The sequence below is a fragment of the Miscanthus floridulus genome, chromosome 6 (assembly GCF_019320115.1).
Source record: "Miscanthus floridulus cultivar M001 chromosome 6, ASM1932011v1, whole genome shotgun sequence".
NCBI lineage: Eukaryota > Viridiplantae > Streptophyta > Magnoliopsida > Poales > Poaceae > Miscanthus > Miscanthus floridulus.
This window is the reverse complement of record NC_089585.1, coordinates 36,594,035-36,606,111: the sequence shown is the minus strand read 5'-3', so window position 1 is coordinate 36,606,111 and position 12,077 is coordinate 36,594,035. Positions and strand designations below refer to the sequence as shown.

The following is a 12,077-nucleotide window of genomic DNA, read 5'->3' as shown; positions in this document are numbered from 1 at the left end:
GGGCCTACTTGTCTGTGGGATGAGATCCGTAGACCCGGTGCAGTTGGAGGGTACAGTGGTTGCTGCCAGGAGCGCAGCAGCCTTTGAACGCCGATGCGTGGATATCACCGAGGAGGTCCTAACGGTCCGATGACGGCGCCGTAAGCTAACGGCTTCGATCCGCCTGCTGCATGTACAGGTGTCCTCCCAGTCTGGAATTCCTCTCCTCCGTCACGCTAACGCCGGTACCAGACCGGATGGGACGCTGGCAGTCTGCGGTGACACCTCGGGGGCCGGCCATGGGCTGCACCTTCTGTGTTTTCTGATTGCTGGGGCCAAACAGAGAACGGACCCACGTCTCAGTGAGGGGCTGGGGGATGCCCCGGGTCGCCAGTCGCCCACCGGGGTGGCTTCCGGGGTTCGGGCACACACAGTCACGTCAGGATATGATTCGCTGCGGAGGCCGGAGGCAGCGTTGCCCCGACCCGGCAGGACTCACCGCTGACAATGACTGGTGGGGTACAGTTTTACTGGGCCCACAAATCAGTGGAGTAATTGTTGCATCCGATGCTGCTTTGGCGTGCACCGAGGAAGTGGAGAGCACGGTGGGCGTTAGTGCGTCAGGTGCCTACCGCGTCCAATGCTCCCCTCCACGTGTCACCTCGTCTCGGCCTCAAGTTCCGGGCGCTCCCAACGCACGGTCCAGATGGGCCGATCGGAGCCCACGGACGGCTCCGCAACCGCAAGAGAGCGCACCGCGCGGGCGGGTGGGTGCGGAATGACCACACTTCCCTTCCCTTCCCTTCCCTTCCCGTCGTACAGGAGGGCTGGCTGGCGGCTGCTGGTACAAGAGGGGTGGGTGCGCTGCCCTCCCAGTTGTGTTCTGTTTGGAAAGCCGGAGGAGGGGCCGGAAGGGTGAGAAGTTCTCTCGCCTTCTCGGAGACGTCGCCATCCGCTTCCACCACTCGGCGGTAACCGAAAACCCTCCTCCTCTCCCTCTCCCCCGCCTCCCTGTTCGTGGAAATCTAGGGTTTTGGCGGGGTTTAGATAGCCTGTTCTTGCCGCGGCGGTTGTTCGTGCGCCGCGGATTTAGGGAGGGTTTCTGCGGTGAGGGTTTTTGCGCCCCTCGGGCGGTGTGTTATTCGTTTCTTTGGGTTTTTTTTGTGTGTGTCAAGATCGCTGCATTCCGGTCTGCGCTTACAAAGGTGTTGTCTTTGTGGATGGATTCTGTTTCCCTAGGTTTTTGGTGGGTTTTTGTGCGGTTTTAGGAATGTTTCTGTTGTTCTCCGTCGAACAGGTCGAGTCTTTTCCTTGGTTGATTGATGGTAGTGCCTCCGTGGCGCGCATGTGACCGCGTTTGGGGTTTTTCTTCTGTTGATTGACTCTTTTTATGCCTTATCCGATTTTCATTTTTTTACAGGGAGGGTTTTCTTGTTTCCCTGCTGGCAATGGCAAAGGTGTGTTTTTTCCTCCTTTTTGCGTCGCGCATTTGTTCTTGTCATGCTTAAGGCTTAACTTTCTCCCTCTTTTTCGAGCGCATTTGTTCAGGTTTCCTTGTTTGTCATCTTAAAATATTGATTTTTTATTTATTTTTGCGTGCCCGTTTTTCTATAGATGGTTTTATGGTTCTCCTGCTTATCATGTTAAAGATCTGATTTTTATGCGTTTTAAAGTTTTTGGGGGAGGTTTATGGTGGCACTATTCATTTCTCTGCAGAAAGGATAGTTTTTGAATAATATTCATTCGATGTTTGATAAATACGCATCTCTGGAAGGTCCATTCTTAATGATACTAGTGCGTTGTTCTGGATGGTTCATTCATAAGGATTTTAGTGAGGCGTTGTTGTTAATTAGGGGGTTCGCGCTGCAATTTTCTTTGCTTTGTTTGTGGTTTCTTGGAGTCAGGAAATTTCGCCATGACTTTCCGAAGGAAAAGTGGCTTCTTTTTTTTCTTGCCTTTCTTCCTGGATTTGTTTCCCTTTCAAATCTTTTGCAATTTTTTTGAGGTCTATTAGATATATAATTGCATGTCTGTTATTGTAATTTATTTACATTCTCGTTTGTTTATTGTCATTTGATATGATAGAATTCGTTTTCATTCGCCTGGCTTATAAGGCCGACTTTTTCAGCCAACTTACGGTTTTTTTTCTCTCACGTCAAATCTCTCTCACGTCAAATCAGCTAACCGTACTTTTAGCCATGGCTTATGAGCCAAGTAAACAGGGTAAATTATTTGTTGATGTGCAGGGTTGGGCAGAGGCTTTGCAGCTTTGGGCCAGATACATTGCTCTCTTAAGTATATTATGCCATATGGTTTACAATTTTGTGTGAGCATGTAGAACGGCTCCTATAAAGGATGTTTCTGTATGAGTTCTGTCACTAGTAAATCTTCTATGGACTATGGTAGTGTGTTGTGTTCGAGGTCCTTGTTTAGTACTGTTTCCCTAGTTTGTTGTTTATTAATGTTTCCATAGTTTGTGAGATGATCATGATTTCAGTTTTTTGTTTTTAAATTTGTTCGGTCACAGCAATTGGCTTTGCCTACCTGTATCATTCTTACATCTATATTCTATACTATACAGTGACTTCTTCTCTTTCTGCTTCATTGTATGAAGTATTAGGAAACAAAACAAAATCCAGATATTTAAATGTTCCAATTTCTAATTGATATAAGTGGAATATCTTCTATTGCTATTAGTGTGGGCTGCAAAATAATAAAGTATCCTGATGTTACATTTGTGTTGCATTTTTGGTGGTGATGGGACTTGGGATGAAATGTATACCGTTTGCACAATGTAAATAGTTGGCCGTTGATATTACTTTAGAGAATGTGTATTGTTGGATTCTGTTTCCCTAAGTTTTTGGTGGATTTCTGTGTGGTTTTATGCACGTTTCTGTTGTTCTCCATTAATCAGGTCGAGTATTTTCCTAGGTTGATTGATGGTAGTGCCCCCATGGCACGCATGTGACAGCGTTTGGGGGTTTTCTTTTGTTGATTAATTCCTTTTATGCCTTTTCTGGTTTTCATCTTTTTTTTACATGGGGGGTTTTCTTGTTTTCCTGCTTGCAATGGCAAAGGTCTGATTTTTTGGTGTCTATATAGATATACAATTACATGACTATTATTGTAATTTATTTATGTTCTCCTTTGTTTATTGTTGTTTTATTATTGTCATAAGTTGTTCTAGTGAGCATATTGTGCCATATGGTTTACAATTTTGTGTGAGCATGTAGATCAGCTCCTATAAAGGACCAATAGGGTGTTTCTGTATGAGTTCTGTCACTAACAAATCCTCTATGGACTATGGTAGTGTGTTGTGTTTGAGGTCCTTGCTTATTACTGTTTCCATAGTTTTGGGATGATCACGATTTCGTCTTCTTTGTTTTAAAATTTGTTCACTCACTGCAATTGTGCTTTGCCTACCTGTATCATGCTTACTTCTATACTATACAGTGGCTTCTTCTCTTGCTTCTTCATTGTATGAAGTATTAGGAAACAAAACAGATGCCAGATATTTAAATGTTCCAATTTATAATTAATATTAGTGGAATATCTTGTATTGCTATTAGTGTGGGCTGCAAAATAATAAATTATCCTGATGTTACATTTGTGTTGCATATTTGGCAGTGATGGGACTTGGGAGTAGACATTGTGGTTTACTGAAATGTATACTGTTTGCACAATGTAAATAGTTGGCAATTGATATTACTTTAGAGAATGTGTATGTGTATTGTTGGGGGTGTGGCATAAGTTAGGGATTCCCATTACTGTGTAATAAGGCCCAATTACTAAGCCTAGGGTCCTATCTTGAGGAACCGGTTGCAGTTTGAAGGGATTCATTTGTAATTATAGTTCATGTTTCTATTCTGCTGCACTGGAAAATCTTTAGCAAAGTAAATGCCAACTTGAATTCCTAGTTTTTGTTGCTTCTGGTTGTTGTACTTTTCTGAAATCAGATGTTTTATCTCTGTTGGAAGGGTGATTTACCTGTATACTTGTCCTTCTGCCGCTTCAGTTGCATTGCTGCTTGCTTGAATCATACAGCTAGTGCCTATGTGTATGTCTGATTGGGTTGCTTTGGATATCTGCTCATGCAGCAAGGCTCACTAAATGGAGTCTCACAATGGAGAGGCTGATGACTTGCCTCCACCACCTCCTATGGCTGCTGGTGTTGAGCCACTTAAAGCTGATGAAACAAAGGCGCCATTGAAACTTAGGAGTCCGGTCCAGAGGAATGGCTTTGGCAGAAAGGGGCAGCAGATAAAACTGATAACAAATCACTTCAAAGTTTCTCTCATGAATGCTGCAGATTATTTCTATCACTATTACGTGCGTCTCTAATCCTTGCCCAGTGTCATTTCGTTATTTTCATCCTCATACCTTCATTATCAATGCTGTTATCTTTTACTGGTTGCAGGTCAATCTGAAGTATGATGATGATACACCGGTTGATCGCAAAGGGTCGGGAAGAAAAGTGATCGAAAAACTGCAGCAAACTTATGCTGCAGAACTTGCAAATAAAGATTTTGCATATGATGGTGAGAAGAGCCTGTTCACAGTTGGTGCTCTTCCTCAAGTTAAAAATGAGTTCACTGTCGTTGTTGATGATGTTTCAACTGGAAAGTAAGCCTCAGTTATTTTGATTGATTTTGTCATTATCTACTCTGATGATAATTATCCCTAAATGTTAACTTGACTTTCTTGCTTTCAGGACTCCTGCAAATGGCAGTCCAGGCAATGACAGTCCTCCTGGAAGTGACAGGAAAAGGATCAGAAGGCCTTACAATACAAAGACGTACAAGGTCGAACTCTCTTTTGCTGCAAAAATTCCCATGAGTGCAATCTCACAGGCCTTGAGAGGTCAGGAATCAGAGCACACTCAGGAAGCAATTCGAGTGATTGACATTATTCTGAGGCAGCACTCAGCTAAGCAGTAAGTAATTGTTTCATGCAATTTAGAGGGCATATATTACAAATATTGCTGATATTATTGATGGTTCTTGCAGTGTAGCCATTCTCTGTCTTTAACTGCGTCCCTTTTTGCTTGCAGGGGTTGCCTATTAGTAAGGCAATCATTCTTCCACAACAATCCTTCCAACTTTGTTGACCTGGGTGGTGGTGTAGTGGGCTGTAGAGGGTTTCATTCTAGTTTTCGTGCAACCCAGAGTGGACTTTCACTCAATATTGGTCTGTTCATACCATCCATATGCCCTGTTTTAATCTATACAATACAATGATCATTTCTCTCTATGCAGTTGGTAATGTCTGCATGTGTTAATATGTTGTGCAGATGTGTCCACCACAATGATAGTGAAACCTGGTCCTGTCATTGATTTTCTGCTTGCCAATCAGAAAGTTAGTGATCCAAGCATGATTGATTGGGCTAAGGTAATGCTTCATGCTAAATACAACAGATAGTATAGGGCTGAAGGTTGAGTTCCATTTCACCATACTTTAGATGTATATTTTTGCAATTTGTTTTACTTGTGCAGGCCAAGCGTGCATTGAAGAACTTACGGATAAAAACAAGTCCAGCGAACCAAGAACAGAAGATTGTTGGTCTCAGCGACAGACCTTGCCGTGAGCAATTGTAAGTAGCGTGATGTGTTGTTGGTTGAACGGTTTTTATATTGTTTGCACTTTATTTTGTTCTCGAAGCTCCTTTTGAGTTCTGCATCTTAGTTTCATATACATTTTGTAAGTACTTGTTGATTTCCTTGCTTGGGACTGAAAGGCTATGTTGTTGTTGGTGATTTCCTTGCTTATGTAGATTCACACTGAAACGTAAAAATTGTAACGATGGTGACTCTGAAGAGATCACTGTTTTTGATTACTTCGTAAAGAACCGTGCCATAGTGCTGCAATACTCTGGTGATCTTCCTTGTATCAATGTGGGAAAACCAAAGCGGCCAACATATTTTCCAGTTGAGGTAACTATTATTTGAATACTAGTGTTGTTCCTTTGCTGTAAGTCTCTTTTCCCCGCTAATGTTGTGAAGATTGTTTCCATGTTTACCAGTTATGCAGTCTTCTGCCTTTACAAAGATACACTAAAGCTTTGAGCACACTACAGAGGTCGTCACTTGTTGAGAAATCTAGGCAGAAACCGCAAGAAAGGATGTCTGTTTTGTCTGATGTGAGTGTTTTTTTTTTTTTTTTGCATTAAACCTAGCAATTCTTTGATTTTTGTTATTATATATAACAATAACAATTGGGCCTAGCAAGTTGGGTTATTGGTAGGCGTGGTTTTCTTAAACTGTTGTTTTTTTTTGTCATGTCAAATTGGGCAGGTACTGCAAAGAAGCAACTATGATTCAGAGCCCTTGCTGAAGGCATGCGGGATTACAATTGCTAGAAGTTTCACAGAAGTTGATGGTAGGGTACTGCAGCCCCCCAAGGTTGGTCATTATTGTTTATCCTATATCATTTCAGACATGCTGGGTGGCTATGGAATTTTGAAGCCATAAATCTTGTAACTGTCTTTTCGTTCAGCTTAAAGCTGGGAATGGAGAAGACATTTTTACACGCAATGGTAGATGGAACTTCAACAATAAGGTCAGAGCATATTCTTGTTTATGTGTCATGTGGATTCTCATGATGTGACATGTAATATTGAATTTCTGTTTTTCAGAGGCTCATTAGAGCTAGCAGTGTCGAGAAATGGGCAGTGGTCAACTTTTCTGCACGATGCAATGTCAGGGATCTTGTCCGTGATCTCATCAAGTGTGGAGGCATGAAGGGGATTGTAAGTTCATTGTCTCATCATCTTGCGCATTTCCAGATGTGTTCATGTTTAGTATTGTATTTCTACATGTTCTTATTTACTTGTTTGGTATTGCAGATGGTTGAAGCACCTTTCGATGTATTTGATGAGAACCCTTCAATGAGACGGTCACCTGCTGTAAGAAGGGTTGAAGACATGTTTGAACAAGTGAAAACCAAGCTTCCTGGAGCACCCAAGTTTCTTTTGTGTGTTCTAGCTGAAAGGAAGAATTCTGATATTTATGGTTGGTTAATACTACTAAATCGCTGTTAACTTCTGTGGTGCATTTTATTTTCCGCTGTATCATTATGCCATTGACCTTTACAGGGCCTTGGAAGAAGAAATGCCTTGCTGAATTTGGGATTGTTACACAGTGCGTGGCACCAACTAGAGTCAATGATCAGTATCTTACAAATGTCCTACTAAAGATAAATGCAAAGGTCTGTTCCTCTTCGCCTTGAGATTTGAGAGCATTGCCACATTTGTATATGGCAATTATATATTTTTGATATTTTTTCCCTTTTCAAACAGCTGGGTGGCATGAATTCGTTACTCCAAATTGAAACATCCCCAGCAATTCCTCTTGTATCCAAGGTCCCAACTATAATCTTGGGAATGGATGTCTCGCATGGTTCTCCTGGACATTCTGATGTACCGTCTATTGCTGCTGTAAGTATTATTTTTGTAATTTTCTGTGATAAACAATAAATAGTAGCTACTGTGACAGTTTTTATTTTGTTTTTCTTAGGTTGTTAGTTCTCGTGAATGGCCTCTTATCTCGAAATACAGAGCTTCTGTCCGCACCCAATCACCAAAAATGGAAATGATGGACTCATTGTTTAAGCCACGGGAAACTGAAGATGATGGTCTGATCCGGTAAGAGATCTTTACCTGCATTACCATTGTTAAGTTCGATCATGGTGTACTTTGCTGAATATCCTTTATGTTGGAATTTGATGTTGCTTCAGGGAGTGTCTGATTGACTTCTACACCAGTTCTGGGAAGAGAAAGCCTGACCAAGTCATCATCTTCAGGTCTGTTATTATTTTAAACTATCTGGTTGCAAATCTGGGTAGTTAACTTTTTTTGTGGAAGTAATTGTTTGGTTCAGAAAATTGGTTGCCTGTCTCCTGTTTCATCTGTTTTGTTATAGCACCAAGCTGATTTGTGTCGAATTATAGGGATGGCGTTAGCGAAAGTCAGTTTAATCAGGTGCTGAACATTGAGTTGCAACAAATCATCGAGGTATTTTTTGTTAGCAACTCTATTGGCATGCTCTATCGGTGGTGGTGTAATGGTTGCTTTTATCCAATTATGCTGTACTGTGTGCTTGTCCATATTAACATGGTCCTATTACCTCTTCAGGCTTGCAAATTTCTTGATGAGAAATGGAATCCGAAGTTCACGTTGATTATTGCCCAGAAGAACCATCACACTAAATTTTTCATTCCTGGAAAGCCAGATAATGTTCCACCTGGTAATCTTCATCACCTACCATTCTGCTGTTGCAATTGTGTAGGCTCATTTATTGGTGACCTTATTAAATTCTCTAATCATCTCAATTGCTTTATCTGTAGGGACTGTTGTGGACAACAAAGTCTGCCATCCAAGGAACTTTGACTTCTACATGTGTTCACATGCTGGAATGATCGTAAGCATTTCTGCCTTTGTATTTGATCTACAGTCAATTGGTGTCGTTTTGCCCTGAAATGAGAATTGTCCTGCATTTATAACCCCACACTAAAGCAACTGTGTTCGGATTTAAACTGCCAAGGGGCTTCACACCATCAATGGTATACTTAGTTGTAATATTGCTCCAGTAGATGGCCAAATTCGAGGTTGTTTTATGTGTCTGCTTGTGCTGCTATCACCTTGTTTCACTGAAACTTGGTTCTGCTGTCGTTAAGTTTGCCTATGTAGACATTATTTTTTCTGTGAATTGATAGTTCTAATTGCATGTTCCTTTTTGTTGCCAGGGGACTACGAGGCCAACTCACTATCACATCCTGCATGATGAGATAGGCTTCAACCCTGATGACCTGCAGGAGCTGGTGCATTCCCTTTCTTATGTGTAAGTACCAAGCAGAGGCTTAAAAACTTTTGCTAACCTTTTGTCCTGTTATTATGAAAAAAACTTGCCTGCTCACTAGCCATTTTGTGGGACTTTATTTCAGGTACCAAAGGAGCACAACAGCCATATCAGTTGGTAAGTTTACTCTGGCAACTTTCCTTTTTGTGTGGCAAACTCATCCCCTCCAGTAGCTTGTGTATCAGATCTGTGGGAACTGATTCCATTGTTTGCCTGCCTGCAGTTGCTCCCATCTGCTATGCACATCTCGCAGCTGCTCAGGTCGGCCAGTTCATAAAGTTTGATGATATGTCAGAGACATCCTCCAGCCATGGCGGCCATACTTCGGCAGGCAGTGTCCCTGTCCAGGAGCTGCCCCGTCTGCATGAGAAAGTCCGGAGCTCTATGTTCTTCTGCTGAGCATCTATAGCTTGCTGCTTCGGCATTTGCCTTTGGCATGTGCCGTGGCCTTACTTTTGGTGGATTGGTTGGGTCTGAACCCTGGTAGTAGTTGTCTGGTGGCAGTAAACGCTCTTGGATGATGCCCATGAACTTGTTGCGGCACTTGGTGCCTGCCTCTGGAAGACTAATCAAGTAGGATGTTGAATGTTAGTTTTTAAGCATGGCTGCAGTTATGTTGGCTGTCTTGTTGCAGCGCTTGGTGCCCAAAGGAAGACTTGGAACCTTGTACGACGTCGTTAAACCATCCTTTTAAGTGTTGTGGTTCGATCTATGAGTTGTGCTGTCGTGCTTATTGTCTGTCCTGGTTACTGTTTTCTGCTTGGTTGTATGCAAGTTTGATATGTTTCAGCAGTGGTTCAGCTTGAGATTGAAAAGTTGGAGTGGATGGTTTCATTTGGCACTCTGGACTACTTGGGAGTTGGGACCTGCTGGTCTGATGACCTGCGGTAGCCTCAGTTTGGATATGGGATGAAAGCCGCGAGTTGTACCAGGACGCAGCGGTGGTTACTACTGGTTGGTACTTGTACGAGTGGATGATTTCTGTTTTTTTGCATGCCAAGTGTGATATCTGTTTCAGTTTTGGATCTTGCTTGAGATTGTACGCATTGGCAATTTGGCATGAATGGCTTCAATATTTTCATTCGTCACCCGGGACTATTTGGACTTGCTGGTCTGATGATCTGCAGTCGCCTGAGCGTGGAGACGGGATGAAGATGCGAGCTACACGTTGGTCAGTATTTATGCTAGTTGACCCACGTCGGTTAGTATTTATGCTAGTTGACCCTGTTTGCCTCTTGCACGTTGCTGCTAATTGGGCTGTAAGCTCCTGCTTGTATTTTGGGCTGTAAGCTCCTGCTTGTATTTAGTAATGTCTAAATCACGTTACTTCGAATTGAGCTGTAAACCTCTAAGCGTTGGTGGTTTGGTGGTTCGATCTATGAGTTTGCTGTCGTGCTTGTCTGTCCTGCTTGTATTTAGTAATGTCTAAATCACGTTACTTCGAATTGAGCTGTAAACCTCTAAGCGTTGGTGGTTCGATGTATGAGTTGTGCTGTCGTGCTTGTCTGTCGTTGTGGATGATTTCTGCCTTATTGCATGCAAGTGTGATATGTTTCAGCAGTGGCCCAGCTTTAGATAGGCAGATTTGCAGACAGAGGACATTGGGATGAAAGGCTTTCATTCGTCTTTCTGTTCTAGTATTTGGGACTTGCTGGTCTGATGGTCTGCAGTAGCCTGAGCGTAGGTACGGGATGAAGCCGCGAGCTGTACCAGGCCGCACCTCTGGTGGTTAACTTTACTATACGAGTTGACCCTGTTTGCTTCCTACACGTTGCTGCGAACTGGGTACGGCAGCGTGTTTGCCACAAAAGCTAAGAACCTATGATACCCGAATCAAACCCTTCTGCGAATTGTAGTCATAATCAAAATCATCATCGCCCTTGCTCCGTATGAGGCCATATGAGCAAAGAAGAACCTATTATGGTACTTAGAATCGTAGAAGGGATCTGTAGGACAGGCAAGCTCCCTAGAAGGGGAAGAATCTGTAATTATATTATATCGCGCGATCTGGTAGGACGGAGCGGGCAGAACCTATATAATCTACATTCTACAAGGACAAGAACCTACTGTACATCCAAATCATGTTGGATACATCTTGGAGCGGGCAGAGGACAAGAAGAAGCTGTAATGCAAATCATCTTCGTAGCAGAAGCAGGGACAGGAACCTGTAATCGACATCGTTGCTTCTTGCTTGCATCTGTATAAAAGGCAAGATCGTCGTCGCTGAGATATACAAGTGTGGCGTTGCTTCCTCGAGATGCAATGGCATTCGCGTACGCCACTTGAGGACGAAGGGCTTAGGTCCGTTTATAAAGGACAAAGCATTGTTTAATTAAGGAAAGAACAAAGTTGTCTCCTGTCCATGCACGTGCACGTCAGCTTACGATCGAATTTATTAGTACTATTCTTAGACAAAGCTTGCTCTTTCCATAAATATGTACAGTACTAAAGATGTACGCGTTCCATGTTTATGGAAAAAAGAACAATCTTTTGCTTGTCTAATAAATTCGATCCTTATCAACTTTGAATTTGGTCTTTCCGGATAGTAAACAAGCCGCACTTTTTTTTTTGAGGAATCAGTGGGGGTATTCCACCACCTATTTTTTGTATTAATATTGATGGTAAAAGATTACAGATGCACAAGCGGTGCATAAAAAGAGCTTGCAAAGCTCAGAAAGAAAAGTTGGAAACATTAATGTATATTCTCTAACCACAGTTTTAGGCAACCTGCAGTGTTGGCTTTGGCCTTGATACAAATCAGGCCAATTTCATCCTTGAACAAAACTTTCCATCCGGCTAGATTGCATGGCAACAAGCCGCACTTTCGGAAAGCCAGCTCTCGAACATGTTAGTAAGTGAATTCGACGTGCATTCTGACCAGCCTTAACACTTGCATTGTGTATGTAAACTCCTTTGTCTTAGAATACAAGGTATCGTAGAAGTTCTAGAAATAAGGTAAACCAAATGACGCATGAAAAAAAACCCTTCCTGATTACCATATTTGGATTAGTAATAGAAATTAATAATAGCTACCATGTGAATGTTGTCTTTTTAAGCTAAGCTAGACGATTACTTTCCAAATTTTGGTACAACTTCTTTAATGAAATCTCTAAATATTATCATATTCTATTATGGATTTCTTCTATTCTAGATTTCTCACTGGCCAAAGATGAAGAATGAGATGGAAGCTACTGGAGGGTGGAAAGATATAGAGAACGATTTTAATTCAAAAATAACTCTTCAAAT

At 42.2% G+C, this 12,077-nt stretch overlaps 1 protein-coding gene across 1 annotated transcript; it reads left to right on the top strand.

Annotated features, from left to right (window-relative positions):
* Positions 1-792: 792 nt before the first annotated feature.
* LOC136455933 (protein argonaute 4A-like) lies at positions 793-9,543 on the top strand. Its single transcript, XM_066455660.1, has 23 exons — positions 793-950; positions 4,077-4,308; positions 4,397-4,602; positions 4,691-4,912; positions 5,030-5,166; positions 5,270-5,367; positions 5,472-5,569; positions 5,750-5,909; positions 5,999-6,115; positions 6,270-6,377; positions 6,472-6,534; positions 6,611-6,724; positions 6,821-6,986; positions 7,070-7,182; positions 7,274-7,411; positions 7,491-7,618; positions 7,711-7,776; positions 7,924-7,987; positions 8,108-8,219; positions 8,320-8,393; positions 8,719-8,813; positions 8,917-8,948; positions 9,055-9,543. Exons 2-23 carry the CDS (start codon positions 4,090-4,092, stop codon positions 9,228-9,230), a joined length of 2,706 nt encoding a protein of 901 aa, XP_066311757.1. The 5' UTR covers positions 793-950; positions 4,077-4,089; the 3' UTR covers positions 9,231-9,543.
* Positions 9,544-12,077: the final 2,534 nt, after the last annotated feature.

What these genes read in the sequence shown, in the direction of transcription:
- LOC136455933 (XM_066455660.1), top strand. Translation starts at nt 4,090, where the DNA reads ATGGAGTCTCACAATGGAGAGGCTGATGACTTGCCTCCACCACCTCCT. An exon ending in AGACCTTGCCGTGAGCAATT is followed by an intron (nt 5,570 to 5,749) that starts GTAAGTAGCGTG and finishes TTGCTTATGTAG; the next exon opens with ATTCACACTGAAACGTAAAA. An exon ending in GTGGAGGCATGAAGGGGATT is followed by an intron (nt 6,725 to 6,820) that starts GTAAGTTCATTG and finishes TTGGTATTGCAG; the next exon opens with ATGGTTGAAGCACCTTTCGA.